At 41.0% G+C, this 23,670-nt stretch overlaps 1 protein-coding gene across 1 annotated transcript in view; it reads right to left on the bottom strand.

Annotated features, from left to right (window-relative positions):
• Window positions 1–18,585, bottom strand: part of cacna1ia (calcium voltage-gated channel subunit alpha1 Ia) — a 101,038-nt gene extending 82,453 nt beyond the window's left edge. The window contains exon 1 of the mRNA XM_070923358.1: window positions 18,338–18,585. Within this exon, the coding sequence (XP_070779459.1) occupies window positions 18,338–18,585 (248 nt within the window). The remainder of the gene's footprint in view (window positions 1–18,337) is intronic.
• Window positions 18,586–23,670: the final 5,085 nt, after the last annotated feature.

Genomic DNA, 23,670 nt, shown 5'->3' with positions numbered 1-23,670 from the left:
CCAACAACATCTCCTCCCTTATTTTAGCTAGTAATTTGTTCCCATATCCCCCCCTGCACTTCTACTTACTCATGCTTGGCTGGGCCAGAAAGGGCACTGAAGAAACAGATGAAGCAGAATGACGAGCCAAGCTGCTAGCCTCAACTAGAGGCTGCTAGCATGACCTGGTAAAACCTGGTAAAAATACGTAATGCACTAGACAGCATGACAATACATGACAAGAGTTCGGATCTGTTCCTCTTTTTCTCTTTGGGGCCACATAACAACATTTTCCTGAAGAGCCAGAAAACATATCAAACTGTTGTTTGGCTTTGCATTATTCATTTTGCCTTGCTTAGCAATGACTTTGGCTACTGTATATCGCTCCCAACTCTCATAACTATCATTTGTTATGCTTCCAAGCCTCTCCACAGCACTGACCCTTCTTCCCATTTTCATTGCCATCATTATAAGAGTCAAATGGCCATTCCCTCATGTTAATGTGCCTAATCAGCCTTCTTGTGAAGGGCACAATGTGAGCACAGCTGCCAAGTGTCCCTGCCAGAATGCTAACTAAAACAAAATGATAAAAAAAGAGGACAGGACACTCGCCAATGTGTTTACCTACCAAACATTAAGGCATTATGCAGTGGTACAATAACTGCAGTCATTTTTAGAGTCCTTGGAGCAGATAGGGAACGCCAGGCAGGGAAGGTGGATGCAAGATGCTCTGCTGTCTCTCAGCCATCAAGGTGCCCTTGTACTGGGCATGTAAACCTCAACGGCTCCAGTGGTGCTGTTCAGTAGTTATCGGTACAAGAGTGTGTCTGTACTCGGCAGCTCCCAAGTGTGAGTGAGTATGCAGCTGTCAAATTGTAAAGCCCAGCAATATTGAAAAACTGCTCTCTGAGGATATATTAAAGTTGTAAAATAAGAAATAGGTCTACATCATTATGAATGGAGGCATTTTCAACAGATATGGTGCCCAATAAAACAATGACAAAATAATACTTATTCCACTGATGTCATTATTGACCTGTCTGATTTGAGAACACTAGGGAAAAATAGGAATTGTAAGATGTGACAGAATTTGCAAAAATGTGTTCACCCTTTGCCAACTATTTCAATGAAAATAACAGGGTTCCTCTTTAATCTCAAATTCCTACTTCAAAAATGGCAGCAGTTGCAAAAAGCCCATTGAAACTCACAGCACTATGACACAAAAATGAAGATGAAGGCACAAAAGAACTTCCTCTCATCCTTCCATTAGTTTAAATAGGAGCTGTTTCACTCATGGTATTGCCTTTTCTATCTTTTTCTCTCTTCCTCTCTCAGGCAGTTTCATCCCTCTCTCTCTGTGCTGGGGCTAAATCCTCCCTCGAGGCGATGTCAGAGTCCGTGAGGAGACAGTAGAGAGACAAGCTGTGTGTGTGTGTCTCAGTTTCTACAAATGTCTCAACCACAATGCAAAATTTTTCAGGTCTCATTATAATGATCTGGTGCAGGGGCAAAGCCAGAAACACAGTCCTGCTCTTAACTAACTTTGAAGAATTAAAGTCAGCTAAGTATCACATATACATGTAGATCTACAGTAAACATTGAGGTTAAAATATCATGGGTTGTTACAGGGTTTATATTACAAATCAGTTATGAAATGAAATAAAAATAGCAAGCGATGCCTCCAATATAGCGTTATAATGCAGACTACATTAGCTCACTGGTTAGCCAAAGCATAACCAAGGTCACTCATTGCGGCTCAACTGGTTCCATTGATATTAATAGACACTGGCAGTGACTGCACCCTGTGGGATCACATCTCTGCAGGTTGGCAAGCTCAGGTATGGGCAAGCACAATATGCACAAGCACACACAACCACACTTGGACATAAGGACAACGGAGCAGACATGCACAGACAACACACCCGTTCATACATGCCTTCACAGGCTCATAGAAGGAGTGAGGAGATGCAACAGTAGCATTTGTAGAAAAGTGTTATGAACAAAATCTTTCCTTATTTGATTCAGCCATGATATAGCTTTAAATTCTCACAAAATCCCAATGAGCTTCACCCACTCTACCAAGTCTGTTGTCAGTTCCTCTGCCTCTCACTCTCTCACTACTCTCTCAAAGAAAATGTATCTATATAAATGTACATCAAAAGCATACATTTTACCATATGATATTAATGTGACTTAATATTTTTAATTGATTTAAAAAACACACAAGTTCCCGACGTATTTTACACTGTTTTTCTGATGGGGAGCTCACTCTACTCGCTAAAATCTTGGGTGTGAAATATTGTAGCTTTTCACCACTGAGGCAGTTACAATCAAATGAAGCATGTGAGTGTGTGTTGTTTTAATGTTTAACTGAACAGTAGTCAGATTGAACACATGCACTATACTTAAAATGGATGAGCTACTGTTTGTTAATACTGAGTGCTTTGTATATCCCCACTTTCTAATTTTAATAAAAGTTCAGTCATATTGAGAACCTCTCTAACCTGATCCTCAAATTGCCCAACATGACATAATGGGAAACAATGGAAATGTAGGAAACTTCACCCATTCAATACCACTGTTGTTCCAGTTTACCATGGCTTCCACTCATTGACTTGCTGACGGCAACGTGAGTGATGTCTGTCACGCTGACGCTCTCACTTTGTCTCTTTTTCTTTTACGCCCTCTTCCATCTGCCTGACTTTGCTTTACAGATGGCTGAAGTAACTGTAACTCAAAGACAAAGAGGGATGGAAGAGAAGACGAGTGACAAAACTGGGCAGGCGATGAAGAGAGGGAGAGAGAGAGAGAAGGGGTCCCTATTAATCACATGGGGCAAGGATGCAAATTCAGCACATTTCTAGGAGTTACTCACATCAGCAGCAATTCTGTCCTCTAATTAATATCCTACAAAAGAAATATCTCCATTAATTGAATCCTTTGTGTTTAGTCTTTAGGCTATGTTTAGGTTATTTAATTTATATTCTACTATGTTCTACTTGGAGAGATATTAGTGGGCTTTAAAGAATTACACCAATGCTATTGATTCTCTGACCTCATTTACACTATTAAAATGCAATCTGTATCGGGATATCTGATGTGGGCAAAGAAAAATGCACATTAATGCAAAGTGTTAATGTATACAACATGCATTGCAATCAATTAGAATGCTATTCAGATTACATCTGGAGGTCATCTGGCTCCCATTGTGATTGGATCCAAGCCAGGTGTAAATGCAGTCTGTACAGACCATATTCACTGTGGGGGCACGATTAGAGGTTTCCATAATAATGTTAGTAAATAAAAAACCTGCATAAATTGCTGCATTATAATTCACTAACCCAACATCAAACAACACCTATTTCAATTTCCTTGATATAGACCCTATTTGATAAATATTGTTATTATGACAAAACATTCAAACTATGATTTCCAAGGTCAGTATAATGTTTGCCGTCATTTACTGCGTTACCTTAGATTGATCAGTTTTAGTGTCTTTTAGGAGAATCATCGATAAATAAAAACAGCTAAATTATTATTTTTTTTTACCCAAAAATGTAGAGGAGTTGAGGATGTTTTCAGCCCTGAGTAGTGTCTGCAGTTTTTCTCACAAGCTACGTACAGCCCCAACAGCCTCCACCAAGAAGGTGGGCAGCTTGTATTTTGCGAATGCGAAAGCACCCAAGTATATCAGTTTTACACTGGTATTGAATGGGAAACCCATATGCAGTATGCACAGATCCATAAAAAACACCATTATCTCTGAATTAGGTCTATGAACCAAAATAACAGCCACTCACACACTGGTACTGGCCTTGGGACTGTACAAGGTTCTGTAGTACTGAAGGCATGTTCTGATCAATAATGTATTGAAGCGCTAAATTACATGGGGCCATGGCCAGAAGGGTGTTAGGTACGATTGAGGTGTATGCGTGTGCATGTGTCTGTGGGGTGGGTGTTGGTAATAAGATGAAGGGTCACAGTGTCCCTCATGTTCCTGCCACAACTGCAACAACACACACACGGACACATAAAATGAGCAGACACGTGGTCACATATCCACATAACATTCAGCTGTCAGTTCAATGTTAATTGTGACATAGAGAGAGAAAGAAATAATGAAAGAGGATGACGGATGAGGAGCGGGAGTGAGAGAATGTGTAAGTGAAACAGATGGAGTGGAAACAAATGTATTGTGATAACATCATTTAAACAGAGCTTGGCTCTCTGAGGGCCCTGGCTGCCTTTGCACTCCCTCTCACACTCGTTTGGCTGGGAAAATGGCCAAAAGGATGGGCCAAAAGGACACACACCCTCTTTCTCTCTCTCCCTCTCTCTCCCTCTCTCTCTCTCCCTCCCCTGCCAAGAGACTAAATTGTACAGAATTGTGCTGTCAAGTCTCATTTGTGAGAGAAATAGCACACTGGTTATTACTTGAAGACAGCAGGTTGTTTGGCAAGTTCTGATGAATCATCTTTTTGCTGCTGTGCTTAGGTTTAGATCATAATGTATGTGGTCTTAGGACAAAGGAAATGTGTGCATGGGATTTCCTAAAATCATTCATGGAGAGGTGTAAGGTGGTTCACACAACTGGAATAGGAACCGTAATTGAGGTTATCAGTTTTCAGTAGTTTGCAATAACAAGAGGTGACATGTCAGCTATTTTGCCCAAGCAAGAGTCAGGGCAGAGGTCAGCCCACTGAACCAAACTGTGGGTGAGAAAAACACATCTTTTTCTTCATGATACAGGGTCAGAGGCCAAGGTTGAATCAGCATGCCTGGCCTCATAGTATGGCTCAGTCTGACACAGTAAAGGAAAATAAAGTAGGGGAGAGCGTTGAATGTTGAATGTGTTCGTGCTTTTCTCTTTTTGCTTTTCTCCCCGAGTTAATAGTTCACAGCTCCTCGTTTGTGTCATGGTCCCCGTCGTTGTCAACTCCTCTGTTGGTCTGGGGAGGGTGTAAAATGCCATGTGCCTGCTCCCACACACATGGCGTCACCAGACGAGGAGGATTTTCACCAAGAGAGTGCAACACGTGCAGAGATTCACTCTATCTCCAGCAGTTCCCCTAAAGAGATGCCCTGACAGTGGGAGTCTCTGGTGTAGAGACCGAGACGCACTACTCGACTTGTCCACTAACCATTTTACATACCGTCTTTCAATCTTTCTTTTGTTTCACTCTTTTCTCCCCCTTTGCCTTTCCCATTGAACAGTTTGTCCTCCTTCAAGCTGATACCACTTGAGCTTGTTGCATTTATGTCAGCGACTCAGACGCTGATTCAGTTACATGACAGTCTACAGAGTTTGAGAAGAAACCTACCAACTCAGCTACTTGGGGAGAGAGTGTGTGTGTGTGTGTGTGTGTATTAGTAAGTTAAAAGCTGGTCTTTAATGACCTAAGCCCGTAAGGCTCATTTGAGCTGCAGATACCAGCAGTCAACTAATGTCCAAACATCTGGGTGGTCACACACACACACACACACACACACACGCACGAATACACACAGGGGCTGAGCTTTTATCATTGGCCAGAGGAAGGGTTTTAGCATCCGCCCTGACAGATGCCGCCCACACATCAACACACACACACACACACACACACCAGAGCCAGTGGAAAAACACTGGAGAAGGATTTAGGCTGAGTATGATCCATATATGTGTAACATATATCTGACAGCTTGGATTATGTGTATATATGAGAGTGAGAAGAGTGAGAGAGAGTTGTGTGTTTGTGTGTTTGTGTGTGTGTGAGACAGTGACAAAGCAGGGCCATTTCAGCAGGTCCCTAGTGGTCACTAACTCTTTCCTCTCTCGTTCTCACCTCTCTCTTTTTTCCCTCTCTTTGACACTCCCTCTATCTAAAGCTCCGCTCTCTTTGTTTCTTTTCTTCTCCCCCTCCCTGTCACCCCCCTTCTTTCCGTCTCTCTCCCCTTCCAGAGCTGACGGAGCAATAAGGGAATACGCCCAGGGACATGGCAGGGGTCAGTGTTGAAAGTGTGCGTTATGGATAGATCATCTTTCCACCAGGTCAAAGTGTGCAGATAAAATCGTTAAATCACCAGGGCATGAAGTGAGTCCACCCACTAATCTGAACTCACTCGACAAAATACTACATCCACCTGCCTTTTCCAATGAAACACATATCTCTTTTCACTTCTAGGCAGAAAAAAGAGATGTAGATGAAGATGGCATGAACAAGTAGAGTTCAGCAGGCATTGATATTTTGTCATTGTAATGCACTTTTTAGACATTTTTCACCACTACTACATTACTGCAAAAGTAATTAGTAATTAGGTGGTTAATGTGAGTCCAGTATTCCCTCTCTTTTAGCTCAGTGTTTGGTCAATACCAACGCCTGAGAGAAATATCTGGCTCTTTAGCTGCTAAAGCCGAGAGGAGCTGCAGATGTGGGTGATCATTCTCTGTACGTTCATCACTACGAGTGACCTCTTTCACATTGTTTTCACATTGTCATTTGTTACATTGTTGTTATGAAAATATTGATTATAGCCGCTTTAAAATTGACAGAATGCATTACTGATACAGCCTTAAAGCTGCAATTAAAATAGATGTGCAATTCACTGTCTAGTATTTGTTATATTCTGTGGGCTAGTGTCTCATAGTGGGCATATTTCCTCACTTCACACATGCAACATCACAGCAACATATATATATATATATATATATATATATATATTTCACCACATTTTTTTATTGGTGATCTGTAGTCATTAACAGAGCTTGCACAATTTAGACAGTATGAGCCAGGAAACCGGGAATTTATCCAAATGAATGAGATATACTTTTAACCCTGTTTCAGTCCCTGTTCCACTGTTAATATCAGATGCACACAGACATAAAAATGTCAGTTAGGCATATTCTCTCAGCAATGCATGCATTTTTGACATTTGGTACCCAATTTGTCTGTTATTTATCTGTTTGAAGATGTCTGTGTGCCGCTCATTTCTAACTTCATTTAGTTCCTCTTCCTGTTACCAAGACCTTTTGTCTTTTTTTGTCCTGATCTCAGTGTTACTCTGCCCTCCCTCCCACTCGCTGTCTCTCTTCCTTTCACTGTGGAAGAGGTCTGAAGTTGCAGTCACCAGAGCAATTAGAGACTTCATGTTCCTCCTCACTGTCAAGAGGAGGCAAGGATACACACATACACACATACACACATACACACAAGGCACACACACACACACACACACACACACACACACACACACACACACACACACACACACTCGTCCTCTGCTGTCCTCTGTACTGACAGGCACTGGGCAAAAGTTCACTCTGCCACTGTGCTAACTATCTCCCTTTCTCTTCCTCTCTCTCTTCCTCCTTCACACTGTCTCCCTCTCACGCTCTGCCTTTTCAAGAAAAGTACTAACTAGCAATCTCTCACTTCTTCCCCTTCTCTCCCTGCCCGCCTCTCCAAGGGCTATCATCCTTCTCTTTCGTCTCCATCTTTTCTCTTTCTCTTTCATCTGTCTTTCAGAGAGAAGTTACAAGCTTGTCCTTCACTCAGTGTCTTTGCTTTTGTGCCTCTCGCTAGCTCTCCGTCCCTCCCCGTGTATCTGCACAATAATTATCCCTTCTCATCCTCCAGCTCCATCTTTCTCTGCCCTCCTTTTTCCTCTCATCCTTTTATCTTTCTCTTCTCATCTCATACTCATTTCATTTTGTTTTCAGTGTCACGTGTGTTTGCAGTAAATTTACTCGCATCTTCACTTCTCATTTGGCCAACTTCTCTGATATCTTGAAATATGGAGTTGAGTCAGGGTACATGTTAAGTGCTGCATCCACAAATCACCTGAAAATAAATGCTGCAGAACTTCATTTAACATCTCAAATGTGTCTATTTCTTCATTCCACTTTTCTTGCTCTCAAATCAAATGAACTGAAAAAGAGCATCAACTCGAAAGGGAAGATGTTGAATGCACAATAAGCTTCATTATCATGTCATATTAGATTGACACAATGGGCTTGACTTGCGTACTCATCTTTCTCCAACTGTTAGTCTGTCTTGAAATTATGCCACATTCTAATGTCAGAGTGCCTTGAAGAAATGAAATTCCTCCATCTGTCAGCCCTGTGAAACTGGCTTTGATCTCTCCCAGGTGAACACCGGCTTGGCCATAAGCCTCCTACTCTCTCCTCATCAGAGGAAATGAGAGACCTTGGATGGCAATCTTACATCACAACCATTGTGGTCTTGTGGGCAGTTGAATGTCACTCATCTTCTGTGAAGTGTGGTGAGACCACCACCACACGTGACAGCCAGGAAGGAAGGTGAACTACTTTATGCAAACCGCATGCTGGAGTTTGCGCTGATGCAGTGAATGTCCATCACCCGCTGAAGCTCTAGTGAGGGAAACTCTGCTCAGAGTCCTGTTTGATCATCTGAAAGGTGCTGAGAGGTTTCCTTTACCTCCAACACGCAATGATGCGTTTGTGGAGGACTCATCTGAGCTTGGCATAATTGTGACCCATGAATTGGTAGCGTGACGCTCATGCCTCATATAGAGAGGACACAAAGACAGATACTCAAAGGCACTAAAAGGGCATGTGATCCGCTGGTCTCCTTGATATTGTAATGAGTCTTCTTGGTCTGCTAATGTGCTCAAAAGTAATCATTACGAGAGGGTAGACCTCAAAGCCTGCACAGAAAGTGGGCAAACGGTTCATGCTCAAACATACTGACGATCAATCAAAAAGCAGAATATTAAACATCCCCTAGTGACGCTATCCTCACACTTCTTAAAAACCCACAAAATTGGACTGGAAGCAGTGCCAGGGTTCATAATGGCTGTTTGTTCTCCTTTATAAAACATTATGTTATTTGTCACAACCTCAGTCTCTTTCCTCTACAGTCAATGGCATAGCTAGGTTTCATTCTATCACTTGAAGTATAGTCTGAAAAGCTACCCATGCACTTAAAAGAACCATAACTTGTTCAAATGCTTTGCTTTCCCTCCCTAAATCCTGAGTATCTCATTTTAGAATTAATCTACTCCTATTTGTAATTAAAATTATATGCACAATATGTATTCAATGTAATTAAATTTTATTTATATAGTGCCACATCATAATGTATACTATATACATACATTCAGTAACACTTTCTGTATTCCGACATGTTTAAACATGCCACTGGAGCTTGCAATTCATTGTTTTTATAGCATTAGCCATAGGCAAAACATGGTAGAATGTATTCAGAAAAGACAAAATTTATTCTACAAAGGAAGGACAGACTGTGAGCTGTCACATTTGATTTATTAGTATTTCTGTCTGCTGGCAGTTTAGCTTCCTAGTATAACAAAACAAGAATATTTGGAGTAGAATAATTATTGCTTTGCTTATCTGTAGCTGTCTTTACAGCTGCCTCTGGTAATAACCATGGAATTCATATTCAAACTAATAACATGTAAGCTTTTGTTTTTGTTCAAATCCCTCTGTTTCAAGGACGATGCCACGAAGAGTTGCACTCCTGTTCTGAAGGAGCAAAAGAAGCAAAACAGCCAGAGTACCTCTTACATATTTTATTGCCAGATGTGATCTTTTACCTGAGGCTAAGCGATGGCTAATCACCAGTTTATTTCCATATTGTAACACAATTGTAACAGTTTGTTAACAGTAATTGTAATTCAGCATTCAGTACAGTTTTTTCTTCATGTTTATACGCACTATGCAGCTGCACATGAGCACACACACAAGCATAGTCCAGCACATGCAGATACGCCATGCTGAGCCAGTACTCCAGAATCACCATGTAGGAGTCAAGGTTTGGTTTTTGGGTGAGTGATTACAGTCAGGAGGAAAGATATGATACTTCTTTGAAACAGATGATTGGGACTAACCCTCTCCAAAAACCTTTGTGTATGTTGAGTTTAGCCTCTTCCACTTTACTGAGTCTATGATCACATGACAATCACATGGCAATTTATTTATTGTATATATGGATGGGGAGTAAATCTTTCATAAAAAAATATATGAGATATAATATATAAACAAACAAATATATAAAATATATTACATTATCTATCTCAATATAATATATATACAGTATGACAAATGGTGAAAATACAGCCAGTCTTTATTTTTTGATAAAGACTTTCTAAATAAAGATCTTATATATATATATATATATATATATATATATATATTATTTATGCATTTTATTTTATTTTTTATTTTTTTTATATATCTTATATATATGGAGACATTTCATCCAGTTAAATATCAAAACACATGTCAATACTGTCGGTGAATTGAAGTTCAGCGCCCACTGACATGCAGAAGAGAGAGAGAAAGCTGTGTGCATTCTTACTCCATTGACCGGTGAGATCTTTTACACACAGTGACATGAACAGTTGTTACCACTGTAGCTGAATGAGTGAAATGGGCACGGGGAGACAGAGCTTGAAAGCAGTCACACCAAAATGTCTCATTTCTGTAAAAGTGATTCTGCATTTTCAGTGCCTATTTGAAGGGATTGTACTTTTATGTTTAATGAGAGAAATGTATTAGATTATAAGAGCAATGCCTTGCCAGCTGCTACAAGATTGATGCAATGGATTTACAGAAAATTGCCAGATAAGGAATAACCCTGAATGTCCACCTGACCGGAGATGGCGAGGCGGGTACTTTGACCTCAGCAGAGATATGTTGTTGGCCTCACACTGAGCTCTGATATCTGCCACAAACATGCTCTAAGAATACACATGACCCTCCTTTGCACAGTAGCTTTCCATCACTATCACTCGACATCAATGGATGATCAGATAAACGTCCTTTTGCCTTAACTGAAGAATCCAATCCTGGACTGAGGACAGCTAGTCATCATTGCCTCATTTCAGGCTTATTATTGTGCTCACTGCAACTTTCTTCAATCATGTACCCATATTTTTGAGGAAAACAGTATTTGGAAATTTTAAATCTGTTCATCAGAGTTTTTGGGAGGTCGGAAGCAAAGAACAGACTCTCTGCAGTGGAGAATGACTCATACAATTTATATAGCACTTTGTGGATAATAGATGAGAAATAGCAAACTACAAAGCACTCACTTGGATAAAATGTACCCTGCAGTTAGTGGTGATGGAGCCATTAAATGACTTATTAAATTCTCTCAAGAGTCCCAGTTTGTGTAAAGCAATACATCTGAGTTGAGCTGACATAAAAAGGAAGACATGATTCTTTTATAAGTTAAAAAATAAGGCAGCAAGAATGTGATGATGACAGGCAGAAAATAAAAGGAGGGAAAACATACTTGTTCATGCGCGTACAAGCTTACATTGTGTGTGTGTGTGTGTGTGTGTGTGTGTGTGTGTGTGTGTGTGTGAGTATGTGCATGTGCTTTTCTGTTTGTGCACCTCTGACATTTATCTGTGAGGTTTATCCAAAAGCAATCTGCCCTGCTGTTACTGAGATCAGACAAATAGGTACTGCTGTCTAAGGTATTGCTGCAATATACAGCGCACCGTATAGCATAGCACAGTGCACAGCATGTCAGCCTGCCATCTGAATGTAATTCTCCTAGAAGAATGTGACATTGAACTAACCCATAACCTAATTATGGGTGCAATTCAAGAACACTATCTCCACTGATGCATGCATAGTATATGGACAGACATTACATGTACACACAGACACTGGCAAAAGTATTTAACACATTAAGCAGTAACAAAATTACAAATGAGAAATAAGGCACATGCAGCACAGTTTAGGCTAACTGTTTAGACCACAGGGGGAGGGGTATGTACATACACACCAACACATTTCCGAAATAGCATTGCTAGCCAATCTAAATAGTCAATAAGCGTATCTAAGCCACAGACAGAGTGGTTTCTAATTTACTATTTCCATCATGGGCTATGTGCTGATGGTTATGAGATTGTTCACAAACACTCTGCATGTCAGTGAAGAAGAAGAAGTGGACTGAGTCGCCGCACAGTGAAGCAGGGTTTGACTTAAATTCACATCATATCAGTTATATGAAAAACTCTTCTGAGGAAGGCTGGTGAGGCAAAATCTACTCTCACTGCCCAATCTACCCTTGAAAGATTTTCAAAGAGCATGAATTTCATTCAAGGAAATGGAATAGACCAAAGGAGATGAATGAGTAACATGATGTAGCATTACTCATACTGTTTGCATTCCTCTCTTTCTTTTAACATTAACAAACTGTGAACCTCAAGCTGCCATAGTCTAAAAAACACATGTTCAGTGCAACCTAACCACTATGAAAGAGTAATGCATGTGAAAGAGGTCACACTGAGTGTGTATGTACTGAGGCTTGGTACTACAGTAGTCATTAGAGTCACTTTAAGTCCTTCATCTCTTCTCCACTGTTCCCTTCTCATCTCTTCTTCTTCTCTCACAGAACAGGCACTAATGGAGTTTGGACTAGACCTGAGGGAGAAGAGAGAGGGAGGAGGCAAAGGACAGAAGGAGGGAGGAAAGAAGGAATGAGAAAGAGTGGTGATGAGAGTGGGAATCATTAGAATCAGTATTAACATTAGCAATTAGGGATTTCTTTTAGAAGCATAAGCATTACTCTACCAATAAGTTTTATTTATCCTTAACAGAGGTTTGTCTCATTAATGTTTGCGCCTCTTTTAAAAAGGACAGCAGTTCATACTTGAAGCAGTGGCTCATTAAAGAAAGTGGAATACAGTATTGCATAAGATGTAGGCATAAAAGGAAATTTGGGAAGAGACAACATCTTAAGGAAGGGGGGACTGATGCATAAGTAGAAAGGGATTTCATTTGTGAGTAAGAACAGAATAGAAAGAAAAAAATAAGAAATGACAGAAACCAGACAGGAGAACAAGCATAGGATGAAGTAAAGACAGAGTGTCGCTGTGAATTAAAGACAGATATTTGATGTTCTTTAATAGAACATCTGTCAAAACAAGTGGAACAACCGTTCAACATCTACATGCACACAGATCCATCAAGTGGCACACCTCACAGCAAGTGTCATTGCTAAGGAAAAGACATCAATCTACCATGTAGCCTCACAGCAACTTTTCCAACTAGAACCACAGAAAACACACAAGGACAGAAAGCAAAAGTTGAAGCAAAAAGAATAAGAAAACTGCAGAAAGAGAGAGCGAGAAGGTGAGAGAGAGTAGGTGATGTGTCCCAGGTGTGTGCTCTATCCTCAGCAGTAGTTAAGAGCAAGGCACGGTAAGGCCTCAGCCATCCGTCACCATGGAGATAACAAGCTGTCAGGGCCAGAGAGGATCATGGGCCACAGAGGCCGGTCACTCTTCTTGAACACCACAGGAGCCAATCAGAGGAGAAGGGGAGAGAGTGAGATAATGTGAAGAGAAGGATAGTTACTGGTATCAAGCTCTTCAGCGGAAAAGGTAGAGGGAAAAAAAGGGAGATATCAGGAGCAAAGAACTGACAAAAAGAGGAGAGGATGACAAGAGAGGTGCAAAGCATGTGAGAGTGGCAGGACAATGCGAATTTCAGAGAAAGAAAAAAAAAATAGAGAGGAAGGAGTCAAAAAATATAGTGAAGTGCATGCAATTGTAATGATGTTTGGATGGGGGAGAGACAAAGGACGGCGCCCAGGGCCATACATCAGTCAATGCTCTTCATCTAAACAACTCATTTACACATGCCAGCACATTTCCTTTCTGAAGTTCAGTATACTGCAAGTAATTACCCTGAATTTCCACCTTGGAAATACAGCTTAAAAATGCCCCTATAGAATGTGTGCACTTTGCAATTATAGCTCAAATTTAGGAGTCTGTAACAAGCAGTGCAGAAAAAGTGCCACAGTAGAAGAAGTCCCAAACAAAACACAATGTTCAACAACCATACAATGGTAATAATTTCAAAAGGAGAGATTATTGCTCTTTCACATGCATATATATATTGATAAAAGTAAAATATTTCAAAGCTGCAAGCTAAAAGGGACACACCACATAACACTCCACAGAATATATTGTACCCTCAAACAAGCCAGTAGTAGATGTAAGTAGATGAAAAACTGCTATCTTTCTCTGTGTTTCTAGCGTGAGTAACTGTTGACAGGTCAAGTTTCACTGAATGCAGTTAATTGCGCAATCTGAGGTATAATGGAGTATGAGTGACCTGACATGTTCTCATCTTGATCTGTAGAATAAAGCGTTGATGAGAGATAATCTTCACCACATAACTAAGACATAATGCAACAGAAGAGCTACAGTCTGCGCACGCAGAATTATAATTTCCATTTAATAGACTGACCATGTGAAAGCTGCGACCCCGTGATGATTTCACCTGTAAAAGCTGCTGCAGGCAGGAAGGGGAGATGCTGAACTGAAGAGGAATTACTTAAAAGCAACTGAAATGAACACATCTTCAAAAGGGTATTTGCAGTTTTTGTACTGCATTCAACATTTTACTTAAGTAAAAGTACAGAAGTATTAGCATCAAAATATAACTTTTTATAAGTATAAAAAGTAAAAGTACGATATTTTAGAAGTATAAAGTAGCATACAATTGAATTACTCAAGTGAAGTACAAGTACCTCCAAATTACAGTACAGTACTTGAGTAAATGCACTTCTGTCAGTGTATGCATGAACGTGGTTGTATACATGTACCAAAATACAGTAGTACACAAATGTGTGTCCCTTAATGCGCCATAATGAATTCATCAAAGGTGAGTGTGGCTCTATCAGTCTTGGCAGCAGTGAAGCAACAGCTGCTGCAGTGTAGGAATAAACAAAGAAGGGAGGCAGATTGGCAATTAACTAAACTTTGTTATAAGAGGATGGTCATGAAATCAAATAAACCTGATATCAGCCAGCAGTATCAGCATACTTGCAAAATGGGAATGAGGTGAGATTAATGAAAACAATGAGAGAGAAGGATTAGGGTTCATCTGTGTTGCATGGTATGTACAGAGTGCGAGAGTGCACTCTGAAGAGCAAGAACAATAGGGAGAGGGAGAAGAAGTGTGTGGGGTGCAATATAGAGAGGTGCTCCAGGTGCTCTGCTGCAGGCAAGCGTGGGAGAGCATCATTGTGTGTGTGTGTGTGTGTGTGTGTGTGTGTGTGTGTGTGTGTGTCACTGAAGGCCTCTCACAGCTACTGTGTGGTGAACAGAATTATTGATCTGCTAAGAGATGGTGAAACAAGCACTTATTGTCCCCCCTACACACACATCTACACCAAATTCATTTCAGATACACTTCACTGAGCACAGGCAAAACGCTGTTTGATGAGGGTGAAATGGATCTTTTCATCGCATCACTATGGTAGGTATGGTATGGTGTCATGCTGTTTCATCATCAAAATCTTCAAAACAAAACGAAAATGTGTTGTACTTGGTCAGTACACAAGCAATCCAACAGATCTATATATACAGTACTGTCTACTTTAGTACGATCAATACACACACTCAAACAGGTACAAATCGTTGTTCTAGTGCACCAAACATCAAACACACAAACTCTTGCTCCAGTGTAAGTCCCACACACACTGTAGATGCACACATTTCCTCCTAGTCCTACACAAGTAAAGACACAAAGCCTGTGAATATACTGCCATCCCACACACACAGGGGCACTCACACACACACACACACACTTCAGCAGGCTTCAAAACTGTCGAAACTAACGCGGTCACAGTAGGCAAAAGTAACACTTCACTAACCGGCATGGTGACTGAAGTGTGTGTGTGTGTGTGTGTGTGTTTGTGTGTTTTCTTGGCTCTCCAGCTGATTCCATGAGAGGAAAATCACCTCAACGACGGCAATAACAACCTTCCCTCAAGCCACCACACACACACACACACACACACACACACACACACACACACACACACACACACACACACACACACACACACACACACAAACTCAATCTTTTTCACCTTTCTCACACTCACTTTTTATTTATCACACATTCTCTCGCTCTCACACACATACAGTACACACTGGTGTGTCCGTCTGTGTTTTAACATGCTTACAGTTTCAGCCATCATGGGCCTCCAGCAACCAGTGAGCTGCAGCTCAGGCGATGTGAAATAAGATTTGGAGTGTGTGTGTGTGTGTGTGTGCAATGTGTGTGCAATGTGTGTGTGTGCAATGTGTGTGCAATGTGTGTGTGTGCAGTGTGTGTGTGTGTGTGTGTGTGTGTGTGTGTGTATGCACCAGAATGCTGGTACCCTGTGGCGTGGGGCCAACTGAGAGTAGCAGAGCTCAGCCATTAGCAAACAGTGTAAAATCCTTCTGAAACTCCAAACATCAAAGATGGAGTCTGAAAGGCGAACAGAAAGTCTTGCCGTCCAGTTTTGTCTGTCTGACTGCCTACACTCTCCCTCTGTCTCCCTGATTTTCTGGCCACCCATTTGTTTGTCTGTACTACAGTCTCTCCTCACTGCCTTCCGGTAAATGCATAAACTTACGAGGTATTTCAAGGGCTTTTGCCTCAATACTTCACAATGTCTTGTCTGTATTCAGGCTTTTGCACAAAATGTGTTCATTTAACACAGTCTAGGCCCTGACCTCGACCAGTCACTCCCTCTCGTTTCATTTCATTTCCCTACAGTCTGTCTTGGTCTGGTATTTGACGTTTGAGCTCATCAATTCATAACCCTTTCTTAAAAGACAAACATCCAAAGGCAAGACAAATTCGAACCAAGTGAAAATGTGAATGAATATGAATGCAGACATATAGTATTACATTTCCTAAATTCTAATACATTGCAGTTTGAGGAATGGTGGAAAGTCTTCTGTGATTAGTATAACAAAATAAAAGTTTAGAATTACTGCCAAACAAAGTATGTTCATCAACAATTCAGGCAGTTATTAGGAGAGAGAGTAATCCATCCAAGAAGATCTCCCTGCCAACTTTAAGAAGCTGAAGTCATAAAGAGAAATAGTCTGTCTGTCTGGCACCACACATTCAGTTGCATCAAATATTACAGCTTGCATTACAGCTCTTTAGTTCCTGAATGAAGGAGTTCATCAGCTTTTTTGTTGTTTGTTGTATTTTTTGGAATGAAGATCTGTCAACATACAGTACAGTATATACAGATGTTAATTCCCCCTTTAAACAGTTGCCATATACAAACAACACACATGCCGAGTGTTAAAAGCATGGTTGCAGTATGTTTTCTGGTCGGGACAGATGTATGGGGAGTGGTCAGAAATTGCTGCAATGTGGTACATTTGTTGGTTATTACTGTTACATAATGTTCATTTTGCCAGGCCTGAAGAGACACGACAAAAATAGTGAAGAAGAGAAACCCGATCATTGCCCATTCATGACATTAACTGTAACTGTTACGTATGACTCAAGTTACTTAGTTCAATGGACGTCACTATTGATGGATGACCTGAGCGCCAACCATGAACTCTTGATACATTTTGTACTTTTTGCAACTTGATAAAGTGGTTGAGCAGTGCTGTTCTAAAGAACATACAGTATCTGCTCCACATTTGAAAGTATTTAAGTAAGTAAATAATATATTTTAAAAACTTTTTAAAGACTGACCAAGCAAACAGCTTACTGACAATGCAATGCTTAGAGCGCTACACTCAAGTGGGAGTAAATGGGACCATAGTCATATTGGACTTTGATGTACACACACACGCACACACATTTCTGCAGCAGTGCGGCAGCCAGCCCAGTGTGGTCTTGTCTGTCCCTAATGTGAAAGGATCATCCTTAGTCCCACCGCCACTGTCAGTGTAGTCAGCAAACAGACAATTGCTTGTTCTGGCCGCAAAGTAAAACCACACACACACAAGCACACACATACAAATGTACACATCCCACTGTTGAAGCAGTGCAATGCTGATCACTGCAGTTGTAGTTGTATAAGGATGTCAAACACACTTACTTTGAGAAGATTCTGGGATGTCTGCTGTACTGTGGTAGCAAATCCACAAGATAAAGGAGTGAGGGTGGATGGGAGGGGGGGTTAGAGTCAAGATGGATGAAAATGTATCAAAAGAACACAAAATGGACAAAAGACAGAAGATATCAGAAAGAAGAGAAATTGTGACTTTGCAAAAGTGGGTGACGGATAAGCAGAAAAAGGGCTCTAAAAAGGAGGGAGTGGATATGGAGGGGAGGGAAGGTCCATTGTTAGGAGATGAAAGGAATGCTGGCTGAAAGATGTACCAATGAACAGAAGAGGTTAAGAATGAGGTTAACAATGGCGAGTGCTGATGTTTGAAACAGGTACCATGTAAAGTGCATTGCATGAGGACAGTTTCATCTTTGAAACTGAACATGCACTTGGAGATGACAAGTGAATAATGAAACCTGATGAAGGTTAAGTGATAAAGTAAAGGTTATCTTTAAGGTTAAAGGGGCCAGTTCCACCAGTGAACGAAAGGATATGGGCTGGAGACCATACGGATGCACCAGTTGCGAGGACAAGTGGTCTGCTTAAGGCAGAAGAAGACCACAGGCGCCAGCTCTGGGAAGGGCACCACAAGATTGCTCAGGTCACTGCCGATACTGACGTCATCACCTGGACCCACTTCCTCAATGATGTCATCAGCGTGCGCCGAGCCGTATTCCTCACTCTGCCCTGGCCCTGCTGAGGAAATGCTCCCCAGCGGCACAGGACACTCCTCACTTGTCATGGCAACCCAGCCGAAATCTGAAAGACAACGTGAGATGACACTGGGATTAATGGGAGTATGGGAGAGATGAGATGATTATCACATTGTTGACTCATTACAGATCTCTAAGAGACTGTAGATAACAAAAAAATGCTGCTTTGATTTAATAAACAAGCAGTACTTGCACCGCAGCAAATAAATATTAATTGAATGTGTTTATTTCATGAAAGTTTGATTGGACAAACAGGCTTTTGGCTACGCAGTCACTCCCACAGACCACTAAATCACCCCCCCACCCCACCCCCCTGTCCTGACATCACCCTCACAACTCGCAGATATTCAGTGCTTGTTGTTTTCTAGCCCCAAAGGCCCATTAGTCTCTCGCTGTCTCTTTGCCCTGCGAGAGCAAATGTTCTTATCGTAAACTCACTTGTCTGCATAACAGAATGCATTGCTTACTGATAACAATCACCTCTCACAATCAAACACACACAGAGGGGTACTACAGCGGAGAGTAAATCAATGTCAACAGTCATTGCGCATTCATTGACGATTCATTTAGCCCCATCACAGTGTTGTGGAAGAGGAAATGGCTTCCTATCTCCTACCACTTAGCTCATGAATGGATTCACTTTTATCTTTGAATATCGCACACATAAACACACTGACACACGTGCACAGAAATGTGTACACAATACTGCATATAATTTGGCTTTCAGTGAATCAGCTCATGTAAAAGTGGAATTTCAGTTTTGAAAGGAGTTTTTGCTGGCAAGGAAGTCCACATGCTGTTTAAAGGATTGAAAGGCAAACAGGGGAATAACGAGAAGAAAAAAGAGTGCAAAGAAAGACAAAATGACAGAAACTTTTTTTTTGGCTCAGCCTTCACGTGCAACAAACTGATAAGCTAGCTAACAAGTTAACCATTAACTTGGTTGTCTTCTTGCTTTTAACTGGCAGCCAGCAAAAGGCAAGTAGCCAAGTGAAGGCTGGACATACAGTATTCACAGTCCTGCACACATACCACATAAACTCACACTAACACACACTAACAGACAATATATTATTGTGTAAGGCTTGCACTAAAGCACAGAAGTAACATTAGGCCAATGTGTGAGACAGCTGCATGATTATTATAAGCTGATCATGTGTGAATGTTCGACTTTACTATCACTAATGTGATATTTGCTTGTGTGTGTCCGTGCTACAAACACAAGCAGATAACTACAAAACATGCATGCGTAGGTGTGGTTTCCTTTATGTGCATGTGTGTGCGTGCACGAGCAAATGTGTTTGTTTGCACTAAATCCTACAGTAGGATTAAGTGCCAGTGGGAGAGCAGACTTTGTTTTTCATAGGATAATGATATTAAAGGCTATTCATTACCAGCTAAGAAAATAGGACAGCTGAGATTTAGTAGCCGGTTTCTCTCACAGCTCCACAGCTAATCCTCTGACGAGTTGTTAAAACCAGGTGGAGATATCAGAAACGTTAGAAAGGAGAAAGTCACCCACCACGCTCAGCGACACACTGATACATTGAGTCTCTCTGTCTAATAATGATCTGTTAGTATACCTGTGTATCATACATACAAATACATGCTGCCTCTCAAACCAGGCTATTGTTTTGCCGTTCCAAAACTGGCCTTTTCAAATTAGCTTTACCATGGCAACAGCTGCTTCCTGTGGAGGCAGGAAGTTTATTCTTACTCTGCTGTGTTTTATTTCCCATGACAAAGCTTCTTAGAGCGACCCTGCAGCTATTACCGGCGACTACAATTAAGCAGGAGACAGCTTTGCAGACATGGTTGGAAGGAGTGTGTATTCTGTGTAAGACTCTTTGTCTGTGTGTGTGTGTGTGTGTGTGTGTGTTGTAAAGACAGCGAAAAAATCGCACATTCGCTTGCATGTTAAAATTATTTTATCTAACTTTTTGGCGCCAAAATATTGACTCTCCTTTCTCTTTTCACAATATTCCTGCATACTAGGAAAGCTTCCTCTCAATGCTCTTTAAGTGTATACTGATGACGACTGATGAATGCATGTGTGTGACACAGAGACACGCACAAGGCCCTCACTGCTGTGTTAGCAGTGACACACAAACACATTCACATTTTCTCAACATACACACTCTCACACATTAACACTCTTAATTGGGGTAGCGGATATACAGTCACCCATTTAGCTGCACTATGAGCTAAAGGCTGTGATGAGCCATGGAAAAACTTGCTTTCCCCCTCCCACACACACTCACTGCGACAGTCTGAGACAGACACAGGAAGAGGCTGGGTGGAAAACAACAGCGAAAAACATACTGAGGATCCATAAGGGGGTTTGGGCAACACATTCTTCATTTCAGTCATTTCACATTGCCAATTTGAATATAAAAAAGCTGTGAGAAGCTGTGTTTTCAGTCCTCGCTGGGTGTTTACACTGAGATCAAAAATCTGATGTATAATACCCGAGGGATACAAGTAATGACTAAAATTCTCAGTGAGTCATTGAAAGAGCTGAAAAGTGAAGGCTCAAGATAAGGAATTGGAGGCTTAAAACAAGAAATTACGTGAGTTTCCAATGTTCTCAAATCTGGTATTAATGCCTGCGAGCTATGCATGTTCAAAATTCTAGATAAAGCTTATAATGTACTTTCAAAGAGGAATGTTCCGTGTATGCGTGGTTCCTTAAAGCTAAAATCAATTCCTTTTTGCATGTTCAACAAGCGGAAACACCTAGTTGGAATTGTTTCACCTAGTTGTAGATAAAATGTCACTGGCTGGTGAAATGAACGTGAATATATAACTGAAGTGATGAACTTAGGCAGTGTTGGTCATATGAGCTCGACACCTTTTTCACAGAGAACATTTTGACAATGTCGCAGTAGGCAAAGCACATAAATAACACAATTAACGATGGCTGAGTTCCATTTAGCTGCCTCAGTTTCCGGGTCCTGGTATTGTCCATGCTGTCACACTGTAATGGGTTACAATAGACAGGCTTCCCATTTACAAAGAAATGAGGATGCACGCGCAGCAGGGGGGTTGAAAACTCACTGCCACAATGTCATGATAGCTTGTCACAATGTCACATTTTCAGTATTTAAAAGCAACTGGCTGGAAAGCTGTAAAATTTCTGTAAATGGGTAATTTTGTATGTGGCACTCACCCGTATTTCCCAAATTTTTTTCACCTCATGCCACACTTTCTTGCTAACAAACATGATACATATTCCAGAAAGAAACGGCTATTAGAGTACAAAAAGTTAGCTCTACAGGTAATGAGTAAATTAATTATGCTATCATCAACGGGTAGCAGCCGCTGCACAAATTAAAAGCAATTAACATGTTAAGATTTGCATCCCATTATACTATGTGTATGACTAAAGCCAGTTGTGTAGCTTTGGAAGGCAGCCCAAATCTACAGCGAGGAAAATCAGGACATCTGGGAAAGAACTGATACCGTATTTGACATATTGTAGCACATAATCCTCAGGAAAGTTATTAAAAAGTGCCTCCCTGTAATGTTGCATTATGAGTTTTAGAAGTTATAGAGATTGGTGTGGAAAGTTGCAGGAGAAGATGAGTTTTTTCTTTCCTTCTTTTTTTTCCTTTTTCTGCAGCAAAAAAAGTGTGCATGATATGTACTGTATGCATGTGTGTGTGTGTGTGTGTGTGTGTGTGTGCCTCTGTGTGTCAGGTGATTTGGTACAATGCTGAGCCCAGCACAGCACTCACAGACAGCAGGGATCTGACTGTCACACCAACTTAACACAGCACCACGTTCCTTAAATTCTTTCTCTCAGTGTAGGAAACACAATATTATCACTTGAGAACACACACACACGAACACACACACACACACACACACACACACACACAGTGTACTCACTGTTGTGTGTGACTGGGCTGAATAATGAGCAAGAACATTGAGCATATGAGAAAATACGGGGCAGATCCCTGATGGTTGGTACTGTCCCAGATGTGTGTGTGTGTGTGTGTGTGTGTGTGTGTCAGAAGAAACATAATGCACCATTGGATCATTCAGACACAGACAGTGGCTAATGCTATTAGAATCACTTCAGGGCAGGGATCCCTTGAGAACGCAACGCAAGAGGCTACACATCCCATGCACAAACACTACACACACACATACACACACACACACACACACACACACACTCCCCATCTCGTCAGCTATGTCAGGCAGTGCTTCATCCAGTGACCTGAGACAAACCAGACCTGACACCTATTGCTGAGTGATCGAAACAACACATTACTTTGTTACTGAGACTATATATTCGATGAGGTAGAGTATAATGTATTTATAAACTGGACACTGACAGGGGAGCCAGCGCTGAACAAGATGGCTGGCACTATAAAATCGCCTTCTAAAAAGTGATAGATGTGACTCTCTCATAATGGAGAAGAACATAATTCCCACTCTGCAACTTTACCTTGCCAAGTAAACCTTAATACGTCTTGTTTAGAGCCATTGTAATATTTTATTATGTCAGTATAAATGGGCTGTCGAGCACAATGATACACCTTCATCGCACGTTCTAAATGCGTTTAAAAAACTTTACAGAAGAGCTCAAAATAATCACTGTCTCACCGTTGAAGTTACTCATTATTAATTCTTCATCATTGCATCATTATTTTCTTTTCAGTTGCAGCACTTGTCCACTTTCTATATTACACCAGCCAGCAACACAAAATAAAGACCTCATGTGCTTTACTTCGGATAATCCTGAAGAGATCTAAAGAGGAGAACGAAAAAAATGCTAAACTAAATCAGTGTAACTGTCTGGCCCAGCCATTGTTGCCGGAGCAGGGCACCAGTATTTTTAAGAAGGTAAACGAGGCTGAGAACATGCTGCATCAACACTATCTGTGACAGGCTGTCACAGCGAAGCATGCATGGGCTTTCAAAAGCTTTGTGGTTTGTCAGATTTTAGCTACAATCAGAGTGTGAAAGGCAGCACACACAACAGCACAGACAGCAGAGCTCAGTGTCAATTTGCTGCTGAATTTGAGCAACAAATGAGATGGTAATTATCAAAAGAGCTGAACTAAAGACAAAAGTATGTTAATGACAAATGTTTTTATGGAAAT

This window comes from Enoplosus armatus, chromosome 17, assembly GCF_043641665.1.
Source record: "Enoplosus armatus isolate fEnoArm2 chromosome 17, fEnoArm2.hap1, whole genome shotgun sequence".
NCBI classification, from domain to species: Eukaryota; Metazoa; Chordata; class Actinopteri; order Centrarchiformes; family Enoplosidae; genus Enoplosus; species Enoplosus armatus.
Note: the sequence above shows the minus strand (reverse complement) of the source record. Positions and strands in the feature narration are given on the sequence as shown.